General features: G+C 46.8%; 1 protein-coding gene across 1 annotated transcript in view; it reads right to left on the bottom strand.

The window, feature by feature from the left end:
- Positions 1–13,620: 13,620 nt before the first annotated feature.
- ZNF341 (zinc finger protein 341) overlaps positions 13,621–26,828 on the bottom strand; it is a 37,758-nt gene continuing 24,550 nt past the window's right edge. The window contains exons 11-16 of the mRNA XM_040330346.1: positions 23,414–23,510; positions 22,020–22,152; positions 20,310–20,421; positions 16,498–16,568; positions 16,220–16,407; positions 13,621–14,262 (exon numbers count right to left, since the gene is read on the bottom strand). Of these exons, the coding sequence (XP_040186280.1) occupies positions 13,942–14,262; positions 16,220–16,407; positions 16,498–16,568; positions 20,310–20,421; positions 22,020–22,152; positions 23,414–23,510 (922 nt within the window). The 3' untranslated portion in view covers positions 13,621–13,941. The remainder of the gene's footprint in view (positions 14,263–16,219; positions 16,408–16,497; positions 16,569–20,309; positions 20,422–22,019; positions 22,153–23,413; positions 23,511–26,828) is intronic.

Raw genomic sequence — 26,828 nt, 5'->3', positions numbered from 1 at the left:
CGTTCTCCGGGCAGTGACTGAGAGATGAGTCACGCTCTCCAGCGCCTGAGCGCGCAGCGGCCATTTTGGGTAAGGGCTGCTCTGCACTTACGTTGTAAAAACTTTATGAAAGAAGAAAAATGTCAGCTCTCCAAACAGCATCGCGTTCTTGTATGAGAGTGAGAGTTCTCCAATAAATAGAAATTCCGTACGAGTCAAATTTATAATACATGTTTGAAAAATATTTGCATTAAAATGCATGCAGCAGCACGCCGTTCTCATATAAGTCGGTCAGGCTGTGATTAATTAAAAAGTGGGAAATAATAAAGAGCTTGTTTCGATGTGGTTAAGGTGGTTTTGCCAATAGCAAAGATGGCCGCCGCTGTAGGCAGACGAAGGGCAGACGGCGTAAGTCCGTCCTGGTGGTGACTCGTCACGTCACGGTAGGGCTGGCAAGCGTTGGGTGCGCATGCGCATCTGAGGCAGGGTGGGGACTGGGAGGGAGTTTGACGTAGATAGAGTTACACCTGGAAACAGAATCAGTCAGGAGGTGATGAAGTCATAGCGGTGATTTCACTGGAAGTCCTTATCTGACTCGTGACCAGAGCTCTTAAATCAAGTCTATAATCCCATATATAAATATATGGAAAGTGGGAGAACTTCTTCACAAAATCACACAAGCTGCTCACCAATTATGTTGAATAAAGCCCCAGTTCTCCAATCACATTCACTAAATATGGACATGTATCCGATTCATCGCCGTTACCCTTTGTTCACACATGCTGCGGGCCGGGTATGTCCCGACCCACGGCCAAGGGAGATTTCCCGTCACTTTCTCCCCTGGAGATGCAACAGGAAGTGAGAGGAACCCCCCCTCTTATACGGTGTCACCAGATTAGATACTTCCTGTTCCAAAGACAAAACAGGAAGCAAGAGAAAATCCCCCCAACATGAGGGGAATTTCTTGTTATACAGTCGTTCCCAGAACAGATACTTGTTCCACAGACAAAACAGGAAGTGAAAGAAAATCCCACCAAAGTGCAAAAATCCCCCTCTTCTACTGTTGTCACCAGAATAGATACTTCCTGTTTCATAGACAAAACAGGAAGTGGGAAAAAATCTCCCCAAAGTGAGGGGAATTTCCTTGTTATACATTTGTCTCCAGAACAGATACTTCTAATTCCACAAATAAAACAGGAAGTGAGAGAAAATCTCCCCAAAGTGGGAAAAATCCCCCTCTTATACTGTTGTCACCAGAATAGATACTTCTTGTTCCACAGACAAAACAGGACGTGAAAGAAAATCCCCCCACAGTGATGGGAATTCCCTTGTTATACACTTATTTGTCTCCAGCACAGATGCTTCCTGTTCCACAGACAAAACAGGAAGTGAGAGAAAATCCCCCTCTTATACTGTTGTCACCAGAATAGATACTTCCTGTTCCACAGACAAAACAGGAAGTGAAATAAAATCCCCCCAAAGTGAGGGGAATTCCCGTGTTATACATTTGTCTCCAGCACAGATACTTCCTGTTCCACAGACAAAACAGGAAGTGAGAGAAAATCTCCCCAAAGTGAGAAAAATCCCCCTCTTATACTGTTGTCACCAGAATAGATACTTCTTGTTACACAGACACGACAGGATGTGAGAGAAAATCCCCCCACAGTGAAGGGAATTCCCTTGGTATAATTTGTCTCCAGAACAGATACTTCCTGTTCCAAAGACAAAACAGGAAGTGAGAGAAAATCCCCCTCTTATACTGTTGTCACCAGAATAGATACTTCCTGTTCCACAGACAAAACAGGAAGTGAAATAAAATCCCCCCAAAGTGAGGGGAATTCCCTTGTTATACATTTGTCTCCAGCACAGATACTTCCTGTTCCACAGACAAAACAGGAAGTGAGAGAAAATCCCCTCAAAGTGAGAAAAATCCCCCTCTTATACTGTTGTCACCAGAATAGATACTTCTTGTTCCAGAAACACGACAGGATGTGAGAGAAAATCCCCCCCACAGTGAGGAGAATTCCCTTGTTATACATTTGTCTCCAGCACAGATACTTCCTGTTCCAAAGACAAAACAGGAAGTGGGAGAAAATCCCCCTCATACTGTTGTCACCAGAAAAGATATTTCCTGTTCCAGACACACAACAGGAAGTGAGAGAAAATCTCCCCAAAGTGAGGGGAATTTCCTTGTTATACAGATGTCTCCAGAACAGATACTCCCTGTTCCACAGACACAACAGGAAGTGAGGGAAAATCCCCCCAAAGTGAGGGAAATGTCTTTGTTATACATTTGTCCCCAGAACAGATACTTCCTGTTCCACACACAAAACAGGAAGCGGGAGAGAATCTCCCCAAAGTGAGAAAAGCCCCCCTCTTATACTGATGTCACAAGAATAGATACTTCCTGTTCCAGAAACACGACAGGAAGTGAGAGAAAATCCCCCCAAACTGACTAAAATGAATTCTTAGGGCTCTCTCATGCTAATAGCAGCACCTACCACCCTCCAAAAAGCAATCTGGGGTGGATGGCTTCTCATACCGTGTTTCCCCGAAAATAAGCCCGGGTCTTATATTAATTTTGGTAACAAAAGACACAGTGGGGCTTATTTTTGGGGTAGGTCTTACCATGTAATGTGCTGTCTTCTCTCCCCCTCTCTCGACCTGCCTGTTAGGAATCCCCAGTGTGAACTTAGTTAAAATGCTTGTAAAATCTTGTAATCCACTCTATTACAGTATTATATAATGTACAATGTGTGTATTTCTGTAATATAATTGTGCCAAATACCTTCATTATAGCACCGCTCTGCGCTTTTGTAACCTGCTGGAGCTGTCTTCCCTGCATTTATGTTACAGAAACGCACACATTGTACATTGTGTACTACTGTAATAGAGTGGGTTATAGGATTTTAAACTAGGGCTTATTTACGGGGTAGAGCTTATATTGCAGACGTCCTGGAAAAGTACGCTAGGTCTTATTTTAGGGGTAGGTTTTATTTTCAGGGAAACAGGGTAGGTCAGTATAGGAGCAGAAGACTTTCAGGAGACAATCCCAGCTACTCCTTAAAGTGGAGTTCCACCCAAAAATGGAACTTCCGCTTTTCGGAAACCCTCCCCCCCTCCGGTGTCACATTTGGCACCTTTCAGGGTGGAGGGGGGTGGGGGGGGGTGCAGATACCTGTCTAAGGCAGGTATTTACACCCACTTCCAGGAATAGACTCCTTTGGGAGTGACGCCACTTCCTGTCCCCCCGGCTGTTTCCTGGGAAACACACTGGTCCCAGGAGAGTGCGGGGACCAGTGAGGATGGGCCGAGCCTCTCGCTCATGTGCAGTAGGGAAAAGGGCAGTGAAGCCGCAACGCTTCACTTCCTGATTCCCTCACCGAGGATGGCGGCGGGGGCAGCCGAGAGACAAGCGATTGCTCAGGTGCCGACATCGCGGGCGCGCTGGACAGGTAAGTGCCCATTTTTTAAAAGTCAGCAGCTGTAGTATTTGTAGCTGCTGGTTTTAAAAAAAAAAAAAAGATTCGAGTGGACCTCCATATTAAAGTGGAGTTCCACTTGTTTTTTTGTTTGTTAACTACTTCAGACCCAGGCGTATGTAAAAAGACGGCCTCCAGGTGGCTCTATAAATCTGGGAGGATGTTTTTTGACGTCCTTGCGTCCTCCGGCCACTGGGGGGCGTGCGCACCCGGCGCGTCCCCGAGATGCCGATGCGCGTGCCTGGCGGCCGCAATGTCCGCCAGGTAACCGCGATCGGCAATGACAGAGCAGGGACGTGGAGCTCTGTGTGTAAACACAGAGCTCGACATCCTGTCAGGGAGAGGAGACAGATGCCATGTCCCTTGTTACATAGGGACACAGCATTGGTCACCTCCCCCAGTCAGTCCCCTCCACACACAGTAAGAATCCCTCCCAGGATACACATTTAACCCCTTCCCTACCAGTCACATTTATACAGTAATCAATGCATTTTTATAGCACTGTTCGCTGTATTAATGTGAATGGTCCCAAAAATGTGTCAAAAAAAAAAATAATAAAAAAAAAATGTCAGAATTCTATCCCCTATTTTGTAGCCAAACCAATCACTATACGCTTATTGCGTTTTTTTTTTTTTTACCAAAAATATGTAGAATACGTATCGGCCTAAACTGAGAAAAAAAATTGTTAAAAAAAATAATAAAAATAAATGGGATATTTATTATAGCAAAAAGTAAAAAATATTGGGCTGGATTCAAGAAGCAATTGCGCCTGTGTAACCATAGTTACACAGGCGCAATTGCTTACTTGCCCCGGCGTAACGAATGCTCCTGATTCAGGAACCTCGTTACGCCGACTGCAGCCTAAGATATGCGCGGCATAAGGCTCTTATGCCCGCATATCTTAGGCTGCATTCTTGCGATGGCCGCTAGGTGGCGTTCCCGTTGTGCTCAGCGTATAGTATGCAAATTGCATACTAACGCCGCTTCACAACGTTGCGCGAGCCCTGCGTACGCAGTTTACGTCGTTTCCGTACGGCGTCTTTCGTGTAAGGCTGCCCCTGCTATTAGCAGGGGCAGCCAATGTTACGTATACCCGTCGTTCACGCGTCGCAAAATTTGAATTTTACGTAGTTTGCGTAAGTGATTCGTGAATGGCGCTGGACGCCATTCACGTTCACTTTGAAGCAAATGACGTCCTTGCGACGTCATTTGCCGCAATGCACGTCGGGAAAGTTTCCCGACGGAGCATGCGCTCTACGATCGCCGCGGGAACGTGCCTAATTTAAATGATTCCCGCCCCCTACGGGATCATTTAAATTGCGCGCGCTTATGACGGGCAATTTTAAAGAGCGCACACGCAATTTACGGAGCTACTGCTCGGTGAATCGCGGGTAGCGCAGTAAATTTGCGGGGGTGCAGGGCAAAAACGTTGCCCTGCGCCTCCGCAAAAAAAGCGCAAAGGTACCTGAATCCAGCCCACTGTGTTTTTTTTTCAAAATTGGAGCTATTTTTTTGTTTATAGCGAAAAAAATAAAAACAGCAGAGGTGATCAAATACCATAAAAAGAAAGCTCTATTTGTGGGGAAAAAAAAGACGTCAATTTTGTTTGGGAGGCAGGTCGCACGACCGCGCAATTTTAATTTAAAGCGACGCAGTGCTGAAAGCTGAAATTTCGCCTGGGCAGGAAGGGGGTATATGTGCCCAGTAAGCAAGTGGTTAAATGTCAGCAGCTACAAAAAGTGTATGGTCTGACATTTAATAAACAGACACTTGTATCCGTGGATACAAAACAAAGATACGCCGGAGCAAACTAGAAGTTACGCGGCGTATCAATAGATACGCCAGCGTAAACGCTTCGTGGATCTGGCCCAAGATCTGCGTGATCTCCCCTGTCAGAACGGAGATCTGCCTTGTTTACACAGGCAGATCCCCGTTCTGTCACTTCGGTTGAACGATCGCGGGTGGCCGGCGGACATCGAGTCTGACCTGCTGATTGCCTCCCCCACAAAATTTAGTTCACAAGCCGACGTACACCTACGGCAATTCGTAGGAACGAGCCAACCTGTCGCAGTATGACAGCGGCTGGTTGGCAAGCGGTTAGTAACAGTGTTGCCAACCTACCAGATTGAAATTTACTGGCACGACACCCTAAATGTACTGCCGCAGCCACGTTTTTACTGGCATTTCACAAAAGTTACTAAATTAAATTTTTAGGTGCAAATTTCAGTATTTAGGCTACAAACAAGTACGCTAGGCAAATAGCAATGTGATTTAAGGTAGATATTAAGGTAAAAAAACATATGTTTGTTATTTTCGATATAATAAGGGCAAATTATTTAGTCACATCACCCCCTGCCTCCATCCCCCTCGGCAGTGCCACGATCTCCCCCTGCCTCCAATCTCCCCCAGGCCCCCTGCCCCTAATCACCTCCATCGTCCCCTGCCTCCATCCACCTCTGCGGTGCCACCAACAACCCCTGTCTCCATCCCCACCCTCTGTGATGCCACCATCCCCCTCTGCGGTGCCACCAACACCCTCTGCCTCCAATCACCCCCTGCCACTAACACCCCCTGCCTCCAATCACCCCCTGCCACTAACACCCCCTGCCACTAACACCCCCTGCCTCCAATCACCCCCTGCCACTAACACCCCCTGCCACTAACACCCCCTGCCTCCAATCTCCATCTGCCTCCAATCACCCCCTGCCTCCAATCACCCCCTGCCTCCATCGTCCCCTGCCTCCATCCCCCTCTGCGGTGCCACCAACAACCCCTGTCTCCATCCCCCACCCTCTGCGGTGCCACCATCCCCCTCTGCGGTGCCACCAACACCCCCTGCCTCCAATCACTCCCTGCCACTAACACCCCCTGCCTCCAATCTCCCCCTGCCTCCAATCTCCCCCTGCCTCCATTGCCTCCTGCCTCCATCCCCCTCTGCGGTGCCACCACAGCCACCATCACCCCCTGCCTCCAATCTCCATGCGCAGTTTCAAGCCGGACCGATCTCGGCTATTTTTACTGGCACATTTCCGCAACCACAGATATTTTTGAACGGGGGAAAAAAGTGCCCGTTTTTACGAACTGTCCGTAAAAATATGAACGGTTGGCAACACTGGTTAGTAATAGCCGGGCATAGTTTATTATGGCTTTTTTCTGCTTAGGGATCGCTCCGTAGTTTCAGTTCACTTTCTGGGAGGACTGATTGCTAACAAGTCTGGTATCGTCATCACATGACGCTCTGATCGGGGAGTTTCAGCACACACAAAACTTCATGACATCGCTATCATGTGACATGGAAAGTCAGGCCTGGCTGGTGACTCACATAGAAAGAGGAAGTGTGATGACAACCTCATGGAGTGAGGCCCGGGGACTTGCAGGTCACATGTAGTGGTTAATGGTTAGTTAGAGTACAGAGTTTGGGCTGAATTCACGTAGATTCACATAGATCCACGCATTTTTACGGCGGCGTAGCGTATCGTATTTACGCTACGCCGTCGTAAGTCAGAGAGGCAAGTGCTGTATTCACAAAGCACTTGCCTCCTAAGTTATGGCGGCGTAGCGTAAATGGAGCCGGCGTAATCGTGCCTAATTCAAATGAGGATGAGGGGGCGTGTTTTATGTAAATTATTGGTGACCCGACGCGATTGACGTTTTTTACGAACGCCGCATGCGCCGTCCGTGTACATATCCCAGTGTGCATTGCTCCAAAGTATGCTGCAAGGACGTATTGGTTTCGACGTGAACGTAAATTACGTCCAGCCCTATTCGCGGACAACTTACGCAAACGACATAAAATTTTCAAATTTTGACGCGTGAACGACGGCCATACTTAACATTGGCTACGCCACCTAGGGGGCAGCTATATCTTTACGCGGCGTATCTCGTACGGAAACGGCGTATATTTACTGCGACAGGCAAGCGTACGTTCGTGAATCGGCGTATCTAGTCATTTACATATTCTACGCCGAAACCAACGGAAGCGCCACCTAGCGGCCAGCGGAAAAATTGCACCCGAAGATACGACGGCGCAGGCCGTCGTATCTTAGCCAGGTTTAAGTGTATCTCAGTTTGAGCATACACTTAAACTTACGACAGGCTTAGATTCCGAGCTACGTCGGCGTATCTACTGATACGCCGGCATATCTCTTTGTGAATTCGGCCCTTAAAGTAAAACTAAAGACAAAATGGGGGGAGATGGCAATGTTTTGGATGGGGGAGATGGATTAGAATACCTGTCAGTTTTTATTGCTGTCTGTGCCCCCTTTAGGGATATTGATAGATATGCGTACTGCCGAAAAATTCGTTTTATGCCGCGTACACACGATCGTTTTTCGGGTTCTAAAAAATGACGTTTTTTTAAGGGTCTAGAAAAAATGTTTTTTTCAACCCGATCATTAAAACGGCCTTGCCTACACACGACCGTGAAAAAATGCTCTAGCAAAACGCGGTGACATACTATACTATAAAAGGGAAGTTCCATGCGGATGGCGCCACCCTTGGGGCTTCTTTAGCTGATTTCCGGTTAGTAAAAGACGATTCGCGCTTTTCTGTCTGTTACAGCGTGATGAATGTGCTTACTCCATTATGAACGGTAGTTTTACCAGAACGAGCGCTCCCGTCTCATAACTTGCTTCTGAGCATGCGTGGGTTTTTCATGCAGCTGGGGCCCCTGGGAAGTGCCCAGGTGTGCCCTCTCATTAAAGACAGCCCTGCAGGAGGCATCTATATCCTTATAGATCAGCACTATGGCAGTAGTTTGGAAAGGATGAGAATGAGTTTACATCCACTTTAAGCCCTGGACCATTTGGCTGGCCAAAAACCAGGCCACTTTTTGCGATTCGGCACTGCGTCGCTATAACTTACAGTCGTGCAAAGTGGCTCCCAAACAAAATTGACGTCTTTTTTTCCCACAAAAAGAGCTTTCTTTTGGTGGTATTTGATCACCTCTGCGGTTTTATGGCATTTTTATTAATAATTTTTTTTACTAGTAATGGTGGCGATCAGCGATTTTTTTCGTGACTGCAACATTGTGGCGGACACATCGGAAACTTTTGACACCATTTTGGGACCATTGTCATTTTTACAGCGAACAGTGCTCTAAAAATGCACCGATTACTGTAAAAATGACACTAATGTAGGGGGCGCTGAAGGGATTAAGACCCCTTTCACACTGGGGCGTTTTTCGGGCATTTTTCTGGCGTTTTTCAGGTGCTTTGGTGTTAAGAAAAAGCCTGTAAAGCGCCTGAAAGAAGCCTTATCTGCAATCCCAATGTGAAAGCCCGAGTGCTTTCAGAGCCCTTTTACACTGCCAGCGCCCGAAAAACGCTGGTAAAGCGCCGCTAAGACACACTGGGGCATTTTTCAGGCGCTTTGGCATTAAAAAAAGCTCCCTCAATGGGAAGGGGGCTTTAGGAGTGGTGTATTCAACGCTCCTAAAGCACTGCAAAGAAGCTGCTGGCAGGACTTCTTTTGACACCCTGCCAGTGCAGCGCCTTAGTGTGAAAGCACTCGGGCTTTCACATTGGGATTGCAGATGCAGCTTCTTTCAGGTTTTTTTTTTAACGCTAAGACCCCTTTCACACTGGGGCATTTTTCAGGCGCTTTAGTGTGAAAGCACTCAGGCTTTCACATTGGGATTGCAGATACAGCTTCTTTCAGGTGCTTTACTGGTGCTTTTTTTAACCCTAACGCACCTGAAAAACACCCCAGTGTGAAAGGGGTCTAAGTGTGTCCTAGGGGGTGAGTCTAACTGTTAGGGGGCGTGGCTATGAGTGACACGTCACTGATCGCTGCTCCCGATGAGCATTCGATCAGTAACATGTCACTAGGAAGAACGGGGAGATGTTGTGTTTACACGGACATCTCCTCGTTCTTCAGCTCTGTGACACGATCGCGGGACACCGGCGAACATCAAGTCCGCGGGTCCCGCAGGCACGGAGCTCGCGACAGGGTCCACACCGCCGGCGGCGCACACGCGTCCACACAGCAGCAAATTAAAGGGGACGTACCTAAACGCCCATTTGCCCAGCCGTGCCATTCTGTCTACGTAAATGATTGTGTGGCGGTCCTTAAGCAGTTAAAGGAGAACTTCATTCTGAGACCCCTTTCACACTGCCAGCGACCGAAAAACGTCGGTAAAGCGCCACTAAAACTAGCGGTGCTTTACCAGCATTTTTAACCAGCGATTTTAACCCCTGCCAACTGCTGAATAAAGGGTTAAAAGTGCCCACAAAGCTCCGCTGCCGAGGCGCTTTGCAGGGGCTTCCCATTGATTTTAATGGGAAGGAGCGCTTTAGAAGCGTTGTATACACCGCTCCTAAAGTGCCTCAAAGAAGCTGCTTGCAGAACTTTTTGTTGACGTCCTGCCAGCGCCCCAGTGTGAAAGCACTCAGGCTTTCACACTGGGATTGCAGATGAGGCTTTTTTTCCAGGCGCTTTACATGCGCCATTTTAAGCGCTAAAGCACCTGAAAAACGCCTCCAGTGTGAAAGGGGTCTAAAAGGGAAGTTCCGCTTTTACACCTCCTTCCCTCTCCTCTCCCACTTTTGGAGGTTTGCCTTATGTAACGGAATGACCCGTGACACCCAGAGACTTTTGAAGGATGGGGGGTACTCCTGTGCCAGCGTCACTAATGACTCTTTAGTATAGGGTCACCCTGTGCCCATTTTGGGCATAGGGTGACTGATAAATAATAATTCATGTTTTGCAGGATATCTTGGAATATTACAAGTTGTTAAAGTCTGACTCCAAATGGAGTATTTTCATTCAATGGGGGGGACACATGCTTTTGAGGTGTTAATTGCGTCTGCTCCTAGACATTCCATTGTGTTATGCTAATACTGTTTTGTGTCCATTGTGCTAATTAGGTCTGCTCCTAAGACCTTTCATTATGTATGCTAATAACACTGGGCCGGATTCAAGAAGCAACTGCGCCTGTGTAACCATAGGTTACACAGCGCAATTGCTTACTTGCCCCGGCGTAACGAGTGCTCCTGATTCAGGAACCTCGTTACGCCGACTGCAGCCTAAGATCTGCGCGGCATAAGGCTCTTATGCCCGCATATCTTAGGCTGCATTCTTGCGGTGGACGCTAGGTGGCGTTCACGTTGTGCTCAGTGTATAGTATGCAAATTGCATACTAACATCGAGCCCTGCGTACGCAATTTATGTCGTTTACGTACGGCGGTTTTCGCGCAAGGCTGCCCCTGCTATTAGCAGGGGCAGCCCATATTACGTATACCCGTCGTTCCCGCGTCGCGAAATTTGAATTTTACGTACTTTGCGTAAGTGAATCGTGAATGGCGCTAGACGCCATTCACGTTCACTTTGAAGCAAATGACGTCCTTGCAACGTCATTTGCCGCAATGCACGTCGGGAAAGTTTCCCGACGGAGCATGCGCTCTACGATCGGCGCGGGAACGCGCCTAATTTAAATGATTCCCGCCCCCTACGGGATCATTTAAATTGCGTGCTCTAGCGCCGGGCATTTTGCCGGCGTGCCCGCGCAATTCACGGAGCTTCTGCTCCGTGAATCAAGGGCAGCGGAGCAAATTTGCGGGGGCGCAGGGCAAAAACGTTGCCCTGCGCCTCCGTAAATAATGCGCAAATCTCTTTGAATCCGGCCCACTGTTTGTGTGAAAAGTATAAGATGATCAGGTGTGAATAGCTTATTGTCGGAGACAGAACGTCTGACATAGGAATGTGTATTATGCAGGTGAATCACTTATTATCGGAGTCCGGACGTCTGGGGAATAATTAACTCAACTGAAAATGTCATTGTCTAAGAGAAGGTGTATTGAAGCCCCCCCATTGTGTGATGTGTGGGTGGAGTGTGTCTTTGTCCCTGTGATAAACTGTAACATGCTTGTACTGTATATAAGAAAGCTAAGATACCATTAAAAGTATTCATTCATACATTTTGGAACCAGTAACAGAGCTGCGGGAGTCTCGTTATTCTGGGAAATGAGATGGATCGTGTCTGATGTCTGTCGGATAAGCTGTCGTGGGGCGATGGAATGGAATATCGTAAACGGTGGTGAACGTTACACCTTATTTTTTGGGAGCAGCTACCTAGTTTGAGCAGGTAACCACCTCCGCTCCAACCACCTGGGTGAAAGTTCTGCCCCCCGCCCCCATCCAACAACCTTCACAGGAACCAGAAGGCAGCGGGTCCATTCACAAAGAGCAGCATGACTTTCCCATGCGCAGTGGGAAAGTCGGCTGTGAAGCCGCAGGGACATGTCCTATTCCAGTGATGACGAACCTTGGCACCCCAGATGATTCGGAACTACATTTCCCATGATGCTCAGTTACACGGCAGAGTTCAACTCAACTGAGCATCATGGGAAATGTAGTTTCAAAACATCTGGGGTGCCAAGGTTCGTCATCACTGTCCTATTCCATTGGAATTTTTATAAAGATGAACTCCAGGTAAATATATAATAAAAAAACACAATTTAATGAAGATGCGTCTTTTAAAAATAATAAAATTCATGTGTACATACAACCAGCATAAGTACCTGAATCTGTTTTGCTATGAGCCACTGTCATGCCCTGCACAGCAGCACTCTGGGAGAAGGAGGGGCAGCACTTGGCTCTTGCTGCATGCACATGTGCTCACAGGGAACATGTTGACAGGAGGAGAGAGCAGAGTTCATGTTCTTATTCCTACATTGTCCAATCAACAAGCTGGACATGGGGATCTGACACCAATGTAATACAGAAAGTAGTAACTTTGCTGTCTGTCAGAGGTGTATAAATCATAACCATGGCCAGGCAGAATTACATATCCTTTGGCACATAAGCAGGGGCAGACTGACAACTCGTGGGGCCGGGAATGCCTGGAGGAGCACAATCCCCGCCCCCTGCTTGTGATTGGGGAAATCATAAATCCCGCCTCTTGTGTCCAATCACTGTGCTGTAATTCGTTACATCACAAGCTGATTTTTGGGAAGGGAAGGTGTCCCTGAATTGTAGTTTGGAAATGTGGTCACCCTAATACACACACTGTATACGCACACACACATACAGTATACACAGTATACACACACACATACAGTATACATACACAGTATACACACACACATACACATACATACAGTATACATACACACATACAGTATACGCATACACACATACAGTATACATACACAGTATACACATACAGTATACATACACAGTATACACACACACATACAGTATACATACACAGTATACACACACACATACAGTATACATACACAGTATACACACACACACACACATACATACAGTATACATACACACATACAGTATACATACACAGTATACACATACAGTATACATACACAGTATACACACACACACATACAGTATACATACACAGTATACACATACAGTATACATACACAGTATACGCACACACACATACAGTATACATACACAGTATACGCACACACACACATACAATATACATACACAGTATACGCACACACACATACAATATACATACATAGTATACGCACACATACATACACAGTATACGCATACATACACATACAGTATACACATACACATACAGTATACATACACAGTATACACACACAGTATACATACACAGTATACGCACACACACACAGTATGTATACACACACATACAGTATACGCATACACATACAGTATACATACACAGTATACACACACAGTATACATACACAGTATACGCACACACACAGTATGTATACACACACATACAGTATACGCATACACATACAGTATACATACACAGTATACGCACACACACACATACAGTATACACACACAGTATACGCACACACACACAGTATACACAAACAGTATATGCACACACACACAGTATACATACACAGTATATACACACACACACACAGTATACACACACACACACAGTATACACACACACACACACATACAGTATACACATACACACCGTATACATACACACAGAATACACAGTATACACACACACATACACACCGTATACATACACACAGAATACACACACACACATACACACCGCATACATACACACAGAATACACATACACACACTGAAGAGGTACTGGAGAGGCGGGGCAGCTATAATCTTGGTATTTTTTTAAAAACACAGATTTTTACATACTGTCCCTGGTCTTACTGAGGATGGCAACCCTGATGGGGCCCCCTAGTGGCATGGGGCCTTTGGGCAGTGCCCGAGAGCCTGAATGGTCAGTCCTCCCCTGCACATAAGACAGATCACATATATTCATTTGTGTATTTAGCCATGTGCCTTAGACATCTTGTTGTGTTGTAAAATGAGTCGATAAACCTTGCTGGTTTTCATGGTATTTCTTCTATGAATCCAAACTTGATCTATAATGGAGTTTATGGGAACTCATAAGAAAAGCAAGATTTAGAAGATTTATGAGCTGTGTTGGGTAATATACTGCTATAAGAAGTCCGATGTTTCTGTTCTCTCAGCCTAGTCACTCTGGGCTCTGTATATAGATAGGCACTGCCAGCATAGAACATGAAGGGTCCGTGGCATTCTGCAGCTCCGCCAGTGTCACAGTGGTGGTGGCCGTGTTGTCAGGACCGGAGGACGCATCTAAGCTTTCACTGGCAGCTCCGGCCCCTTCAACCACAATGGAAAGTACAGCGTCAGATTGCTGAAAGCTCTCTTCTCCTGGACCGGGGTCATCCAGGCGCTGCTGCCTTGTCTTCAGTTCTGTCAGCGTTGTCTCTTCCTCCGCAGCCGTCTCATCATCTTGTTTCCCTCGCCCTCTTTTCCTCTGAGCCTTTCTGACCTAATCACATTGTGTTACAATACAAAATTGTCATCACAGTACAAAGCAACACACCACTTTACAATACACAGAGTCAGCAATAAAGCGGAACTGAACTCAAAAAAGTGAAGATTTACTACGTCATTTAGAAATGTTAATTGTGTAAATGTTAAAAAGCGGTAGCCTAAAAAATGTACCTCGATTGATTTACTAAAACTGGAGAGTGCAAAATCTGGCGCAGCTCTACATAGAAACCAATCAGCTTCCATTTTTTTTGTTAACCCACTTCCGGACCGCCGCATACCGATATACGTTGGCACTTTGAACAGGGATATCTTTGTTATGGAAAAAATAAAAAAAATACCCTTAAAAGCGCTACCACATGGCATAGATACCCACAGTGTTCTATGGTAATAAGTACAAAAAAAACTTAAGTGCAGCTGTCAACCACTTGGAAGATGGACAAGGAAACAAACAAACAAAAATTGCAGCGCACAATAAGTAAATTGATAATGTCACTTTATAGTCTAAATAAGCATAAAAGATGACGATAGGCACAGACTGATATAAAATACAATTATATGGCAATGAATGACATAAATAAAAATTCATAATAAAATTACTGTCCACATAGAGTCCACAGAGATTGTCAAAATGATGGAATGATTAAAAGAAAGTTCCTGCTGTGGAAGGATGACAGGATGTACATCCAATCAGTAAGCAAACTGAGGTGAGGGGAAAGGTACAATTCCTCAACAAATGTACTCTCCCCGATCCAAACAGGACAGCTGTTGGCGGTCTGGAGATGAAATCCGATGGCTGTGGAGAGACACTACATGGCGGGAGATGGACAACAACGCCGTGGTATTGTGAGGATAGGATGTGTGGAAGGTAAAGGGGAGTCCAGATGGCTTAGGAACGTCAGTAGGGGATGGAGGGTGGAATCCCCCTCGCAGCCGCGATGTATAGCGGCGGGGAAGCCCAGACACGGCGCCGCTGGATGATGAGGCAGTCGCGTCAGCTGGGGCGATGGAGGGCGGGACACTCACAGTGTCACTGGAGGGAAGAGAGGATACGGTGTCCGGACACCGACCTCCTCCGATCATGTGACAGCAGCAGCCAGTCAGAACAGCGGACCACAGGAACTATTGAAGTATGCACGAGCGTCTCTGTAAATGTGACAGGACGCCAGTATGCAATAAAAAGACTTTTAGGAAACCTCTGCGGGCATCAGTGGACATCAAGGATGGTGGAGAAGAGCCGCAACTCACATGTTTCGCGTCCCTGATGCTTTGTCCACTGATGCCCGCAGAGGTTTCCTATAAGGGATAGGCCGCCTAAATGTAGAGCTATGCTCTAGTGGACTAACTATTGTTAAGTATGGCCGCCGTTCCCGCCGCAAGGTTCGAATTTTTTGCGTTGTTTGCGCAAGTCGTCCGCGAATCGGGATTTACGTCGTTTTCGTACGCATCGAAATCAATAGGCCCGTACGGCCTACTTAGCCGCAATGCGCACTGAGAAATGTAGTCGCCCGGCGCATGCGCAGTGTAAAAAACATCAAAAAACGTGAGGTCAAGCCTCATTTCAATACTACACGCCCCCCTCCCAGTCATTTGAATTAGGCGCGCTTACGCCCGCTCGTTTTAGGCTGCGCCGCCGAAAAATTGAAGGTAAGTGGTTTGAGAATCACTGCTAACCTAAATAATTTAAGGCGGTGTAGCCTAAAAAGACTAGGCTAGGCCGTCCTAATTTTAGGCCAATCTCTCTGAATCTACCTATTTGTTTTAGAAAAAAATCATGTAACCTGAGGAAGCAGGTCCATTCAGATGTTATCTGTCTGCTCTGGATTATCTAAAAATAAGATAAAGATAAATGGAGTGGATTTTCTGACTTTAGCACAGCTGCATTACTTTTTGGTTCGCACTAACAGCTCGCCAATTGATTTCATTCAGAAAGGTAGATCCCCCCACCTCCTTACCTGGTCCTTTTCATTTTCTGCCAGCAGCCGGCACTTATGCTCTTTCAGATATTTCTGGCGAGTGAATCCTTTTCCACAGTTGGGGCAGCAGAAGCGATAATTCCCTGTATGGCTCCTTTGATGCTCGATCATATGCGCTCGCCGGCTGAATGACTTGGAGCAGTACTGACACTTGTGCGCTTTCATCCCTGATTGAGATGATGGGAGAACTGCTATTAAAACTAAGAGCTAGCACAGCCAAGGCAACAAGCATTGTACTAGAATCCTTCCCCACTCACCTGAATGTGACAAAACGTGCGCTTTTAGCTTATCTGGACGATTAAATTCTTTGTTGCAGCCAGTGTGAGACCTTAGGGAATGAGAAAACAGAGATTTATGTTTACACATAAAGTTGGATATGTTTTGTACACATCCACTGTATGCACGGGGCCTAAGATTGCCACCTCATCCCTTAAAACCCGAACACATATGAACTACACAGGTTCTGGGGCTGATTAACCACTTAACCACTTCCCTACCGGCCCATAGTAAAATGACGTCCACAAAGAACTTCTGCCGTTCAGAGTGGACGTCATGTGACGTCCTGGGCTTTCCGGGTGGATATCTGAATGATGCCTGCAGCTAGAGGCATCATTCAGATATCCTTCTAAACTGCCGGCGATTCTGCACAACGTAAGAACGATCATAGCGGCGGTTCCGCCGCTAGATCGTTCTTACAGGCGGCGGGAGGGGACATCCCCCCCTCCCGCCGCCATCCGGTGCTTCTCCGGGCTCTCCCGTGCCATCGGGGGCCCGGAGAACGAATCGTCCGGCGCTCGCAGGAAGCATAGAGATGACTGGTGACCAGATGGTCACCAGTCATCTCTATGACCGTCGGAGGACCCGGGCGCGATGTGATGACGTCACGCCCGGGTCCCCGTAAGTAAACAAAGCCGCGATTGCGGCTGCTAAGCAACCACAAGCATGAGATCGGTGAATTTTTTTTCACCGATTTCATGCTTTACAGCCTGGAGGAGAGATGTGGGGTCTTATTGACCCCGCATCTCTCCATAAAGAGTACCTGTCACACACATTCCTATTACAAGGGATGTTTACATTCCTTGTAATAGGAATAAAAGTGATAAAAAAAAAAAAAAAATTAAAAAAAAAAGTGTAAAAAAAGAAATAAATATATAAAAAAAAAAAAGAAATAAAAATAAAAATTTTTAACGCCCCTGTCCCCGGTAGCTTGCGCGCAGAAGCGAACGCACACGCAAGTCCCGCCGACATATGTAAACGCCGTTTAAACCACATATGTGAGGTATCGCCGCGTGCGTTAGAGTGCCAGCAACAATTCTAGCACTAGATCTCCTCTGTAAATCTAAACTGGTAACTTGTAAAAAATTTCAAATCGTTGCCTATGGAGATTTTTAAGTACCGAAGTTTGGCGCCATTCCATGAGTGTGCGCAATTTTAAAGCGTGACATGTTAGGTATCTATTTACTCGGTGTAACATCATATTTCATATTTTACAAAAAAATTGGGCTAACTTTACTGTTTTTAAATTTTTTTAATTCATGAAACAATTTTTTTCCCAAAAAAAGGCGTTTGAAAAATTATTGCGCAAATACCGTGCAAGATAAAAGGTTTCAATGACCGTCGTTTTATTCCCTAGGGTGTCTGCTAAAAAAACATATATAATGTTTGGGGGTTCTGCGTAATTTTCTAGCAAAAAAATTATGATTTGTACATGTAGGAGAGAAGTGCCAGAATAGGCCCGGTATGGATGGGTGTATAACTGCCCGGTATGGAAGAGGTTAAGGACCGGGCCTATTTTTCAAACTTGTTGTTTACAAGTTAAAATATTTTTTTTTTGCTAGAAAATTACTTAGAACCCCCAAATATGATATATCTTTTTTCTAAATCCCCCCCCCCCCACCCCCGTCCCACCGCTCTCCGGTGCCCTCCGACGCTTACCGGAGCCGTCGGTAGCGGCGGAGGCGATCTGGTCTCGCCAGAAGGATCTGTTGTTCATCCTGTCCCCCTAGGTGACCAAGTGCATGTAGCACTTTGTCCCATTTTAGTCATTGTTGAGTATGTGGAGCTAGCGTGGTCGACAGTGGGCCCCCTCTTCGCCTGGATACCGAATTAGATGTTATTGACAGCACATACAGAGGAGAGGGGGCATTGACACAGACAGCACACACAGAGGAGAGGGGGCAAGGACACAGACAGCACACACAGAGGAGAGGGGGGCAAGGACACAGACAGCACATACAGAGGAGAGGAGGCAAGGACACAGACAGCACACACAGAGGAGAGGGGGCAAGGACACAGACAGCACACACAGAGGAGAGGGGGGCAAGGACACAGACAGCACACACAGAGGAGAGGGGGGCAAGGACACAGACAGCACACACAGAGGAGAGGAGGCAAGGACACAGACAGCACACACAGAGGAGAGGGGGCAAGGACACAGACAGCACACACAGAGGAAAGGGGGCATGGACACAGCACACACAGAGGAAAGGGGCATGGACACAGCACACACAGAGGAAAGGGGGGCATGGACACAGATATCACACGCAGGGCAAGAGGGGCATGGACACAGACAGCATACACAGAGGAGAGGGGGCATTGACACAGACAGCACACACAGAGGAGAGGGATCATGGACACAGACAGCACACACAGGGGAAAAGGGGCATGGACACAGATAGCACACACAGAGGAGAGGGGGCATGGACACAGACAGCACACACAGAAGAGAGGGGGCATGGACACAGACAGCACACACAAGGGAAAAGGGGCATGGACACAGACAGCACACACAGAGGAGAGGGGGCATGGACACAGACAGCACACACAGAGGAGAAGGGGCATGGACACAGACAGCACACACAGAAGAGAAGAGGCATGGACACAGACAGCACACACAGGGGAAAAGGGACATGGACACAGACGGCACACACAGAGGAGAGGGGGCATGGACACAGACAGCACACACAGGGGAAAAGGGGCATGGACACAGACGGCACACACAGAGGAGAGGGGGCATGGACACAGACAGCACACACAGGGGAAAAGGGGCATGGACACAGACGGCACACACAGAGGAGAGGGGGCATGGACACAGACAGCACACACAGAGAAGAAGGGGCATGGACACAGACATCACACGCAGGGCAAAAGGGGCATGGACACAGACATCACACGCAGGGCAAAAGGGGCATGGACACAGACAGCATACACAGAGGAGAGGGGGCATGGACACAGACCGCACAGAGGAGAGGGGGCATGGACACAGACCGCACAGAGGAGAAGGGGCATGGACACAGACCGCACAGAGGAGAGGGGGCATGGACACAGACCGCACAGAGGAGAGGGGGCATGGACACAGACCGCACAGAGGAGAGGGGGCATGGACACAGACCGCACAGAGGAGAGGGGGCATGGACACAGACCGCACAGAGGAGAGGGGGCACGGACACAGACAGCACACACAGAGGAGAGGGCTCGGTAAATGAGAACACACACCAAAAAGGGGGAGTTAGAAACACACAGGAGTCGTAGAGGAGAAGGGCCAATGGGACAGGTACACAGAGGTGCCAGAAATATAGTTGCAAATTAATGGAGTAGACCTTGCCGAGGATGAATGCAGGGATGATCTGGTGTGAAATATAGGAGCACATTTATTCTATCTTTACAATATTTCTCACATATCTTGTACCCAGAGAAGAGGGGGTGAGGTTTGGCGCCGTGTTGTAGCTCCCCATAGGAACACCCATAAATTGGGCTTCAGCCTGGGAAAGAGCAAAGAAAAAAGTTATTTCAATTCCAAACCACAGCCAGATCTGAATGGGATCAAGTGCTACATGAACTTTGTGCTCTAGAGGATTTAACAAGGTTTTTGCAAGTTCTAGTGATACTTCTAATTTAGGTGGCAGATGTCTGACTGATAATGATGGGCATCTGCCCATCCTAAAGCTTATCGCAGGCTTCAAACTTGCTCCCACATCAGCCGTTGTATGTTTACGTCATGTTAATGGTCAAAGCTTCATGTTTTTTATACACCTGCAGTTAGAAAAGCCCACATTCACAAACCACATACGCGAAGGGGCACTTGTACTGTTTGTAGGGTTCATGGATCAACATGTGTCTTTTTAACTTGTCCTTGCGATTAAAGGCAGAATCACAGAGAGTGCATCTAAATGGCTTTTCACCTGCAAAGACAAAGAAAAGTTACAATCAATAGACAGACAAACGTGTGTAGAATAATCTGTTCCAACTTTTTCCTAAAGGGGAACCTAACCGGGAATTCAAAAACTTGTGAGTAGGAAGGATTTTTCAATTATAATTATATTGTGATCATGCCATCCCCTCTGTTAAACAACAATATGTATCCCAGTGTCTGTGCTATATAAAAAAGGCTCTGACTTCTACCTTATATCTGAGCATCTCCCGGCGCTCACATGACTCCTCAGCTCTCTCCTCTCCACGGCTGACAGCTATAGAGGGAGGGGGTGAGAACTCCCACTGACATCAGCCAGGGAGGAGAGAGAGCCGAATGGTCACGTGAGCGCCGGGTGACGCTCTGATACAAGGTAGAAGTCTGAATCTTTGTATATATAGCACAGACACTGGGATACATATTGTTATTTTACAGAGGGGATGGCATGATCATAATATAATTATAATTGCAGCAGGAGGGGAGAGCTGAGGAGTGGACAGAGCTGACAGGCAGGGAGGGGAGGGAGGAGAGAATGGGGGAGAGCAGAGAGGAGAGCTGCAGATGACAGAGGCATGTAAACTGACCACAGTGTCAGGGCTCAGCAGCCATGATAAACCGTGGTCAGTTTACAGGGGGGAGGGCATAGCCAGGCAGGATCAGCCAGGTATTTCAGGTGATACAAGGGACCAAATGACACAGCACATGCACTGTGCTGTGCTGTGTAACATGCTTTAGAGGAACAGGATCAATATTTTGGGCACTGGTCTTGAAATTATTGTAAAGTCTTGTTTTTTTTTTGTTTTTTTTAAATAACAAACATGTTATACTTACCTGATCTGGGCAGTTGGTTTTGCACAGAACAACCCAAATCTTCCTCTTCTTGGGTCCCTCTTTGGTGTTCCTGGCCCCTTCCTTCTATTGAGTGCCCCCAAAGCAAGCAGCTTGCTATGGGGGCACCCGAGTCAAGCCACAGTTTCCTGTGTCGATTCAGACACAGAACCTGACAGGCTCCGCCCCCTCTCTCTTCTCATTCGCTAACTGACTTTTTTTTTTTTTTTTTTTTTTTTTTTTTTATTTTCTTAAAGTGTATTTTGTGCGTGTACTCGAGAGAGGAGCCGGACTGCAGGAGTTGGGAGTAGGCAGGCCTCCCCCAGAGGCAATCTGCCACCTTTCTCCATGCCCCGGGTGGCAATGGCGGGTGTGTGAGGGGGTCCTCCCACACAGCCCACCCTACCTGCTCCGCTTTGAAGCCCAACGGGGCAGAGGGACTCCCTATAAGGGAGTGAGAGGATTAGCCCGCTCAACCAGCCCCATTAGTCCTTCGCCTCTCTTTAGAGACCGCGTGGTCAAAGTGCATGTCGCTAACTGACTTTGACAGCAGTGGAAGCCAATGGCGCCACACTGCTGTCTCAATGAGGAGGAGAGTCCCAGGCAGCCGAGACATTCCTACAACATCGCTGGATCTAGATGGGGCTCCGGTAAGTATTAGGGGGGCTGCTGCACACAGAAGGCTTTTTATCTTAATGCATAGAATGCATTACAATAAAAAACCTTCTGCCTTTACAACCACTTTAAAGATATAATTAGTACCTGAGTGGATGTGGCTGTGAAGTTTCAGATAGTGTTCCCGCCTGAATAACTTCTTACAAACTTGACACTTGTACCGCCCTCCTCCGCCATGAGTGGGTAGGTGGCGCCTTAAATATCTCTCACAAGGAAACACCTACAAAAGTGGACACCAAAAAATATATATATATATTATTATCTAAAGCACCCATTGTAGTCAATAAAAATCGAAATGTGTTTTTTATGAGCTGTAGTAAAGCAGTTTTACAAGTCAGGCCCCGTACACACGATAGAATCCATCCGCTGAAAAATCTCAGCGGATCGGTTTCAGCGGATAGATTCTATGGTGTGTACATTCCTGCGGATATTTATCCGCGGAAATTTCCCAATTCCAGCAGATAAAAATTTGTAGACATGTCTACAAATCTATCCGCTTGAATTGGCTCCCGCGGATCGATCCGGTGGTCTGTACAGACTCACCGGATCGATTCGTCCGAAGGGATCCCCCGCATGCGTCGTAATGATTCGACGCATGCGTGGAATTCCTTTTATGACAGCGTCGCGCACGTCATCATCGCGGCGACTGCGCGACACGTCATCGCGGATTTCGATCTGATGGTGAGTACACTCCATCGGATCAAAATCCGTGGAAATCCTCTAGAGGATTTATCAGCGGATACGGTCCGTTGGACCGTATCCGCGGATAAATCCTCTCGTGTGTACTAGGCCTCAGGGTAGTTTTGCAGCCCATAGGTACAGATAATTGAAAGTGTGTATAAAGGCACATTAAACAGGCAAAACAAAACATAGTAAGTAAGTATTAGTACCCCACTGCAATGTGTTCACATTCTCTCATGTGTAACCCATTTATACACACTGCAGGTACACAAAAATGTGCCAACAATGTAGTGTGCTCCTACCTTCTTCTCTGATATGACAACAGCTTGAATTACTAAGCATGTGTTGCCAGCTTTGCTTACATCATTTCCTATAGATTACAAAGAACACAGACCCTCGCCCCCTGTTCTCCTCCCTTCATTATCTCCATCAGTAATGCCTGTCAGTGCCTGCTTATCAGTGATGCCCATCAGTGCCATCTATCAGTGTCCATCAGTGCCGCTCATTAGTGCCCTCTTTCAGTGTCCATCAGTGCCATCTATCAGTGCTGCCTTTCAGTGCCCATCAGTTTCGCCTATAAGTGCCCATCAGTTTTGCCTACCAGTGCCGCCTATGAGTGCCCATCAGTGCTGCATATTAGTGCCACCTTATCAGTGCCAACTCATTGGTGCCACCTCAGTGCCCATTGGTGCCACCTTATCAGTGCCGGTCAATGCAGCCTCATCAGTGCCCATCAGTGAAGGAGAAAACTTACTTATTTACAAAATGTTATAACAGAAACAAAGAAAACATATCCTCACCTTCTGGCAGTGTGGGCAGGGGTAGCTGTGCGTGGCTGACTGTAAATGTTGCTCCAGTGCCTCTTGTGTGGAATATTTATTCATACACTTCAAACACCTAAAATAAGGACACAATTACCACTTTATAACTAAAGCTGAAACAACATATTTTTTTTTAGTTTCCACAATTGGATTTATCACAAATAATCTATTTATTAAAAACTTGAAACAACTAGGTGGTCGGAGTGGAAGTGGGAGCGGGTACCTGTCAAAATCGGGTACTTGTTCCCCCTCCTCCCCAAAAGCTCCATTTCACAAACAGGAGAAGGGGAGGAGGCCTCAAAAATGGAACTTCCCCTTTTGGGTGTAGCTCCGCTTCAACTGCTTGCCGACTGTATCACTTAGATATATGGTGGCAAGCAGGGGCGGCCTGACAACTCATGGGGCCCCCGGGCAATAGAAGATTATGGGGCCCCTCTGGCTTACAGATGGCCACCACGCCAGGAGGCAGTGCAGAGGCGGGGCAGCTAAAATCTTGGGATCTTCACATTAAAAGCATGTCAGTTTCGGACATATCAGGGACAGATCTAAAAAAAAATGATTTTTACATACTGTCCCTGGTTTTACTGAGCCTGGCAACCCTGATGGGGCCCCCTAGTGGCATGGGGCCCTCGGGCAGTGCTCGAGTGACTCAATGGTCAGTCCGCCCCTGGTGGCAAGGCAGCTCTACTGCGCTACCTAGTACATGATCCAGCACTTCCGGGTTGGGGATGCTGCGGCCCGCTCCCGATGTGATTGTACACAGCAGGAGCTGATTGGCGGGTACCGCAGACTTGATGTCCGCCGGCACCGGCCGATCATTTGTTATACAGACAGAATGACAGTCTGCCTATGTAAACAAGGCAGATCGCCATTCTGAAAGGATGGAAGGCATGAATCCTGTCTCTGCAAAGCAAGGACTAGAATCCATGTCTTCCCCTAGTAAAACCATCTCCCACAGTTTAGTAAAACACTGGCTAGGCACACATTTATCCATTTGATCGCCCCTGATGTTAACCCCTTCCCAGCCAGTGTCATTAGTACAGTGACAGTGCATATTTTTAGCACTTATCACTGTATTAGTGTCACTGATCCCCAACAAGTGTCAGTTATTGTCGGACTAGGCCACTGCAATATTGCAGTTCTGCTATAAGTCGCTGATTGCCGCCACTACTAGTAAAAAAATAAATATCCCATAGTTTCTAGACGCTATAACTTTTGCGCAAACCAATCAATATACGGTTATTGGGATTTTTTTTTACCAAAAATGTAGCAGAATACATATTGGCCTAAATTGAAGACATTTTTTATTATTATTTATGGGATGTGTTTCATCGCAGAAAATAAAAAACGTATTTTCTGTTTAAAGCACAAAAATTAAAAACTGCAGAGGTGATCAAATACCACCAAAAAAGGACATCATTTTTTTTTTAAGTGTCACTTTTATTTCTATTACAAGGGATGTAAACATAACAGGACTCCTTAAAGCGGGGGTTCACCCTAAAACTTCTTTCTAGTATTACAATGTCCCGACACATTACAATACAATTATGCCTATTTTTTTTTTTTATGCTGTACATACCTCGGTACAGCTAGTTCACCCGCGGCTTCCGGGTTGCGAATCCCGTGGGAGTGGGCGTTCCTAACTTGCTGGTGATTGACGTGATGACCAAAAACGAGCTCCCCCCGTCGCGTAAGCTGCGTCACGATTGCCGAAAGTAGCCGAACGGCGGTGCGCAGGCGCAGTATAGCGCTGACTCGCCGTTCGGCTTCTTTCGGCAATCGTGACGCAGCTTACGCGACGGGGGGAGCTCGTTTTTGGTCATCACGTCAATCACCAGCAAGTTAGGAATGCCCACTCCCGCAAGATTCGCAACCCGGAAGCCGCGGGTGAATTAGCTGTACCGAGGTATGTACAGCATAAAAAAAAAAAATAGGCATAATTGTATTGTAATGTGTCGGGACATTGTAATACTAGAAAGTAGTTTTAGGGTGAACCCCCGCTTTAAATATGAGATCTGGGGTCAGATAATAATATAAAATAATAAAAAAAAAAAAATTGTCTCTTATAAGAGCTTTGGGCGTAAGTGACGTTTTGACGTCGCTTCCGCCCTGCAGTAGTATGGAGATGGATAGGGGCCATCTTCCCCTCGCTCGTCTCCATGCCACAGATGTGAGAGCATCAGGTAAGCAGCGGAGAGCGGCAAGAGGGGGGGGGGCCTCTCCCGCCGCTGATAAAAGTGATCTTGCGGTGAATCCGCCGCAGAGGCCACTTTTATCTGAAACCGGACCGTCCGCTCTTGAAGAGGATACCGGGGTTATGGCAACTAGCTGCTGCCATAACCCTGGTATTCCACTTTAAAGTATAACAATGGTGGGCAGTCCGGAAGTGGTTAAAGTAATAGTATCCTGTTCAAAAAAAAAAAAAAAGTAACAATTAACCTGGAAATTTACTTTAACCACTTAAGGACCGCCTCCTGCACATGTACGTCGGCAGAATGGCATGGCTGGGCACATGTACGTACAGGTACGTCCTGTGCTAGTACCCAGCCGTGGGTCGCGCGCGCACCCGCGACCCGGTCCGAAGCTCCGGAATCGCGGGACCCGCGGACCCGATCGCCACTGGAGTCCCGCGTTCGGTTCCCGGAGCTGAAGAACGGGGACAGCTGTGTGTAAACACGGCTTCCCCGTTCTTCACTGTGGCGGCGTCATCGATCGTGTGATCCCTTTTATAGGGGGACACAATCGATCACGTCACACCTACAGCCACACCCCCCTACAGTTGTAAACACACTTCAGGGAACACATAACCCCAACAGCGCCCCCTGTGGTTAACTCCCAAACTGCAATTGTCATTTTCACAATAAACAATGCATTTTAAATGCATTTTTTGCTGTGAAAATGACAACGGTCCCAAAAATGTGTCAAAATTGTCCGAAGTGTCCGCCATAATGTCGCAGTCACGAAAAAAAAAATCGCCGCCATTAGTAGTAAAAAAATGCAATAAAACTATCCCCTATTTTGTAAACGCTATAAATTTTGTGCAAACCAACCGATAAACGCTTATTGCGATTTTGTTTTACCAAAAATATGTAGAAGAATACGTATCGGCCTAAACTAAGAAAAAATTTTTTTTTTTTATATATATATTTTTGGGGGATATTTATTATAGCAAAAAGTAAAAAATATTGAATTTTTTTCAAAATTGTCGCTCTATTTTTGTTTATAGCGCAAAAAATAAAAACCGCAGAGGTGATCAAATACCTCCAAAAGAAAGCTCTATTTGTGGGAAAAAAAGGACGCCAATTTTGTTTGGGAGCCACGTCGCACGACTGCGCAATTGTCTGTTAAAGCAACGCAGTGCCGAATCGCAAAACCTGGCCGGGTCCTTTAGCTG

Source organism: Rana temporaria, chromosome 12 (genome assembly GCF_905171775.1).
Source record: "Rana temporaria chromosome 12, aRanTem1.1, whole genome shotgun sequence".
Classification (NCBI taxonomy): Eukaryota; Metazoa; Chordata; class Amphibia; order Anura; family Ranidae; genus Rana; species Rana temporaria.
The sequence above is the reverse complement of the archived record's forward strand: the minus strand, read 5'-3'. Positions and strand labels throughout refer to the sequence as shown.